We start from the raw sequence: 6439 nt of genomic DNA, 5'->3' as shown, positions 1-6439 counted from the left end.
CGTATACTAAAACGCTTTACTGACTTGAGCAAGTAGATGGTGCCCATTTCTCTCATTGTTATCTTTCATATGTCTGTGTTTTCATGTGAGAACGTGAATGTACATGATGTACCTGTTGTTGTTGGGTTTTTTTTTCTCCATTTCTTGGTGCGATTAAACAAGAGGAAGGCATGCCCATGTGCATATCATTCAATGAGAAATGATTCTACACCTCATGGTTGGAAAGCATGTGTTGCATATCTCCCTTCACACAATATGTAACACACACTCTTTTCTTTCATTTCCTCTATCATCTGCAGCAATTATGCATATTCCAAACTTATGAACAGAGACACAGTGCAATTTGAATCACACATCATACCACACAGGCACTCTAACACAGAAACATCAAACTGCCATAACTGAGGACAACTTTTTGCACAACTCAAGAATTGTACAAATAAATACAGTTACTACACTAGAGATACATTTTCAATTCATCATTCATGTTTTTATTAAGGTCTTAATCAACACAGAGACAATGTATGTCCCACAAATAAAAGATCATGAGGTTGATGATGAAATTCTATTGAAAATAACTAAGGGTAGTATGCTCAATGTATGTAATTATCTCTATAACATGAAAGGGTAATTTTGGGATAACTCCTTAAAAATAATGTGTCACTTTTTCACTGAATGAAACAAACTTGAACTTCTGTGCAGGTGTTACATAATGAGAAGAGAATTTCGTATTTACAAATACTCTGCTTTACAACTCGAAGTTCCTACTTCAAAAATTTTCTCAAATTTTGAGAATTTCCACAAGGATATCTCTTGATTTGCACTGTACATGCACAGTACATGTATTGTACAGCATATCTGCACTACAAGAGCACGACACATCACTCTTGTAATGCCACAAATCAATATAAAACACATGTTCTTCTGTCTTGCTGCTCAAAAATTCTTCCCTATCACTTGGACAGGGTGTGCAACTTCTATGAAACACAGGGAAAGTTTGTTGTCATGTTTTTCCAACTTCTTTTAAGTAAAAACAGTTTCTTTTTCTTTTCATTTTTGCTTTGTACTTGGGCTATTTCAGTTGGAACAGAATCTTCCCATTTCCTACAGCAACAAAGAGAAAAAATAAAAAGCAATTCAACTCACATCACGAAAAATATGAGTTCTAATCATGACACATCAAGCATTTCATTTTCCAATTTTCCATTATAACTGCAGACCGACAGACAGATTTCTCCTGTGCTGAGCACTATGATCCACTATGTTCTCTTTCAGGTAGAAATGTATTGTGTGACTTAATCTTGGAACAGATTTGTCAAATATACACATACATTAAAGAAAAATAATGGTGAGAGGATTGGCACTGCCTGCCTTTGCAGTAAGCGGCTGGGGAGGTGGTAGACTAGACTAAGTTACAATACTGGTATATTCAAAACATATACTTATAATATTTATCTGCATGATACGCATTGTAGTAGAGTCGGTATGATTGAATACAATTCCGGTTTGCTCTAAAATTCACTCCTGTTGGCATATCGGCAAATATATACATGAAGAAAGTATGTACATTATATACAGTTCTCACCAAACATTTGTTGGGAAACTTATTTACAACGAGTGTCATCATTGTTGCCTTTGGTTCAGTTTGCTACACCTTCTGATGTCTTCCATATGTCACCGTCTTTGAACAGTAAAACAATATATATATATATATATATATATATATTTTACAAAAACTGTGAAAAATGCTTTGAAATTAAAAAAAAAGAAGAGAAAATAATGTGATAACTACATCCCATTTGCTCATAAGCAGTGCTTTTGGTGCCTGTTACCAAAAAAAAAAAAGTTGTATGTGTGTGTGTGTGTGTGTTTTTAAACAGGTTAAACCCTTCTTGCAAAAATATTTTGCTCTGTCACTAACTAACTCACAGTAACTAGGCTAACTGTACCATCCAGACTTCCCACTATACACACAATCTTTGTGAGCAACAGACTTGATGTTGATTGCAAGGATGGACTATATCATGTTTGAGACACTTTGCCCTGCATCACTCTGATGCTGCACACTTCAATACATACACTTGAAAGTAGGCTATTTCAACCCATCTTCCGGCAATACTCTGTGTATATGTGGCTTTGCTTTACAATGCTCTCCGCATTGCATCGATGCCTACGCGTGCATGGCTTCCACAGCCTTGGAAGCTACCACAGATGCCTGCCAGCAGCACCATTTCGTCAGTGGACCCTTGACTATTTCACTGTTTAGTGTCATTAGTAGACAAGGTTTGTGTAATCAGGCTGTTGCTGCGGCTCCATCATCGACATCAGTTCAGCATTGTCCGTCAGATTGTAGGCAAACTGCCCTTCAAAGTTCTGGACCTGCGTGTCGGCGCTTGCTCCAAGCAGCAAGTATGTGATGTTCTCGTGGCCCCGCCCTGCTGCCAGATGCAGGGGTGTGCAGCGGTCAAAGGTCACAGCATCAACATTTGCATTCAAGTTTGCGATCAGTTCCTGGACAAGGTTGAACTCGTTCATCTCTACAGCATAGTGCAGAGCAGTGCGACCACTCTTTCCATCTGGTTCATTCACATCGGCACCAAGTGCTGTGAGGTACTTGAGGAGACGAACATTGTTCATCAAAGTTGCCAAGTGGATGCATGTCAGACCTGTGGGAAGCAACACACAAAAAAAATTGAAAACATCTTCAGAATCATAGGAGTATCTTGAAAAATCAAAAGGGAAATAAAACATGTATAACAAAATTAATAAATTTGATATCGATCATGATAGTGAAATATCAAGAAAAACAGTAATTATTATTACAGCAATACAATGGTGCAAAACAGGACAATACAAATCATCATTATCACATTCTTGTGTAAGTCATGGAAAATCAGATACTAAATAGAAATGGGGAATATTTTTTTCAGAAAAGAAATGATGTGATAATTAGTCATATACTACATCCTTCTTTCCTCGAACAACCAGTCAATGAAGTGGAATGCAACTGTCCCAGCCAGTGCCAGTTACATACTAGTACATTTGGGGAATCCCCACATGCAAATACTTGCTACACACGCCCACAATGGGCATGCCATATATGGCATGATGCTGAATTATTCATCACCTCATGTGCAGCCTGATATTTGCTTACAAAGGTTAGTGGCGTGTATAGTGTGCACTGGTCCAAAGTGCAACCCCACCTACCATATCCCTCCCTATATACTGTATTGCCAAATCATGCCCTTCATTGGGGCATCTCACAGCCATTTTACTGGGGACATTTTTTTAGACTTCATGCGACAATGTCTATCTAGAGAAAGGGGTTTCTGCGTAATGAAAACTACAGTACTGAGTGAAAGCCTGCAAATTCTGTCAATTAGCCATCTTTTTTTTTTACAATCTTCTTTCCTACAGCACAATTGAAAAAGACGACCATGCAAACTCTTTCAATATACTGCACGTGTCACTGCAACAAGATTGTTACCAAACAAAAACTTTTCAACAATATATCCACAAACAATTATATTTACCGTCATAATTTTTCAGTCTGAATTGCTGGGTGAGATTTGGATGCTCTCTCTGCATCCCGCTTCTCAGAGTGTTCTTGACCTCGATGGGGTTGACCCTGGTCGTCAGAGCTTGGACACACTCCGTGTTCCTACGCTGGCAAGCCAGATGGAGAGCTGTGTTGCCATGAGGATCCTGGATGTCAAGTGATGCTCCTGCCACAACTAATGCCCTGCACACTTTGGGTTGACTTGTCATGACACTCAGCATCAATGGAGTCTGTTGTTAACGTGGAGATATGAAAATAAAACAATTATTATTATTCAAACTCTACTCATGTAAACTCTGCCACTAATCAAAGTACATTGTATTCATTCCTCTACACAAACTAAATCATCCCTCTACACAAACTAAATCATCATACTATATTTCAAGTTGCAAGAAACTTTAGTGACAATTGAATATACATTTATCATGCAGGGCATATTTTAAGCTTCTAAAAAGTCAAATTCTGCACACATTCACATCTTATTGGCACTTGACACATTAAAAATAGTGTAGCTCTTAAGAAGAGCTGCATCTATGATTACTAGCACAACAAAAAGAAAACAGTTGAAATAATGAGGTGCAAATGTAGCTTACCTGCCCCAGACAATTCCTCGAGTTGAATAACGATGGATCTGTTGTGTACCTGATGAACTTCAGAGCACTGCCAGAACTCTCATGGATGATTGCCTGGGCAAGAGGCCTGCAATACAAAAGTAAGAAAGCTATCACTATGGTGATCATTTTAATACTGATCTAACAACAATACATACAATGTACAGAGGGACTATACTTGTATCTGATTCATTGACTGAACTTTGACAGCAATCTGATTTGAGCTTTTTCTTTCATTTTATGCAAGACTCTTTTCTTACTTTTCACTTCATCATTATTCAAATGATATAAAAAAGGGTATTAGAATCTACTTCTACAGAAAAAAAATGCTACAAAATTAAATATAGCATAAAATGCAATGGTTCGATTCTTAGAAATGATGCTCTTCTATGGTTTTTAAGTTCTATTACTTGACAGACCTATATTACCAAACAAACTTTAACGTCTGTTTGACTTTGAGAGATGTTCTACTGACAGGTTGGTGGTTGTTGGAACATGATGAACTCAAAACACTCTGTGCAAGGGGTTTATAGAGCCAGACTTGACAGCAGAACATCCAACATTCAAAGAATTTGAAACAGGCTGAATGCAAAGCTTTCCATTTTCAAAATATCTCTAACACAGTTGTTCGACTGAGTGAGAAAATCACTTACGTATCTCCCTCTTCATCTTGGTCATAGGCATCATGGGTCAATACGATGTTATCCTCCAGCTCTTCTGCGGATCTTTTCTGAGGTCTCGCTGATAGCCTTTCCCTTCCTTCACAGTCTATGATTTGACTCAAATTGGCATTACCCTTGGGTGATGGCCGTCCCAAACTCGACTGATGGTCGATAGACAGTCCTTGTAATCTCTCTGACACATCTCCTGATCTGGCCAGTGCACTTGCAAATGAACTGCAACACTCAGAGCCATATGCTGAATCAACTCTCTCTTCTGAGTCCGTGAAGATTTTTACCATGCCTGGTTTTACACTTGGAGCATGATGAGCATAGATCTGCTTATTCCATGCTGCCACAGCAGCAGGGGGCTCTGCGCAATCCTTCACAGTATTGGAGTCTAACGAGAATCCTTCCATTGTGGTATAACTGACACTGCAGCTCAGCAGAATCAATGCAGTTAAGACTCTGGTCTCTAGTTGTTATGTTATGTCACAAAAAATTTTAACAGTGTCAGACTGTTACAAAAGAAACTTTCCCTTACTGCCTGCTTTGATGCAACGACTTCAGAACCTTTTTCTGGAGAACTGCAATTATCCAGGCTAGGAAGGATATCGTCGCATGAAGAGGTGTTACACAAGTCGAGCGGCTCTGCTTTGCAACGTTGAACAATAGCTACAATCCACAGTCATGCAGTGGCACAGAACCACCACGTACCGCCCTTACTACCTACACTGCACTGTTCACAGAGCCTTCTTCCAGCGCAGTGGTCCACCACGTCAGTTTGAATTCTTCTTCTGGAGCAGTTTTACAAAATGGAACGACACAAATTATCCAATAATTTATGCAGACACGTTCTATAATTACCGAGTGACCATATGACACATCTACAGATGATGTGTCTTCGATAATCCGTAATTTGAAGCAAATGTCTGGCCGTTTCAGAATTGTTGGTTATAAGGTACAAAACGGGGATTTCCAGCTGCGGTTCAGGATTTTGATTGGCTATTGAAGTCACATGATCACATCTGGCCAATCATAGGCTTTTGATTCGGGGATTCCCCTTTTACGAGGATGTCGTTGCGGCGTGGCAATTCAAGTCGGGGTTTTGCACGTCGAGTGCTTTTTTTTTTTTTTTTTTGTTAGACGTGGAATTTTCAAGTTGTTTCTTGATTCACACTAAGTTACACCACCGCTAGGGAGTGTTGACTCCACGACTTGAAATCATCAGTGCTTTGTCGGTTATTTCCCACAGGGTAGATTGTGGTTTGATGATTTACTACTTCAGTGGTGTAGCTTTTTCGATTCACGTTTTCTTTTTTTCTTTTCATGTTATCTCACGGAGCTAAGGGGCGAAAGTGAGCTAGTGAAGTCACATTGCATCGCAGCTTTTGGTTAATAGCCTTTTTTCATGGATAATCTGATTAGAAATTTGACATAGAAGCTGCAAAATGCAAGATGTATCATTAATCTTTGTTTTTGTCTACTTTGCAAATATTCATTGGTCACACATCTAGCAGTTGATACAAATGTTCATTATTTCTTGTTTTGTTTTGTTTTGTTTTGTTTTGCTTTGGGTTTTTGTGAAAAACGCGACTATATTGCATTTC

General features: G+C 38.7%; 1 protein-coding gene across 1 annotated transcript; it reads right to left on the bottom strand.

Annotated features, from left to right (window-relative positions):
- Window positions 1-464: 464 nt before the first annotated feature.
- Window positions 465-5782, bottom strand: LOC139739136 (NF-kappa-B inhibitor alpha-like). Its single transcript, XM_071649756.1, has 4 exons — window positions 4824-5782; window positions 4153-4258; window positions 3534-3789; window positions 465-2666 (listed from the first exon to the last, which is right to left on the bottom strand). The coding sequence occupies exons 1-4, from the start codon at window positions 5246-5248 to the stop codon at window positions 2272-2274; spliced, it is 1182 nt and encodes a 393-aa protein (XP_071505857.1). The 5' UTR covers window positions 5249-5782; the 3' UTR covers window positions 465-2271.
- Window positions 5783-6439: the final 657 nt, after the last annotated feature.

This window comes from Diadema antillarum, unplaced genomic scaffold, assembly GCF_040938485.1.
Source record: "Diadema antillarum isolate AM-2024a unplaced genomic scaffold, OU_Dant_1.0 scf00000029, whole genome shotgun sequence".
In the NCBI taxonomy this organism is placed as follows: Eukaryota; Metazoa; Echinodermata; class Echinoidea; order Diadematoida; family Diadematidae; genus Diadema; species Diadema antillarum.
This window is presented reverse-complemented; position numbering and strand designations above follow the sequence as displayed.

Excerpts from the sequence above, each read along its gene's own strand:
- LOC139739136 (XM_071649756.1), bottom strand. The coding sequence starts at position 5,248 with ATGGAAGGATTCTCGTTAGACTCCAATACTGTGAAGGATTGCGCAGAG. Across the intron at positions 3,790-4,152 it reads CGAGGAATTGTCTGGGGCAG|ACTCCATTGATGCTGAGTGT; the intron begins GTAAGCTACATT and ends CGTTAACAACAG. Across the intron at positions 2,667-3,533 it reads CAGACTGAAAAATTATGACG|GTCTGACATGCATCCACTTG; the intron begins GTAAATATAATT and ends TGCTTCCCACAG.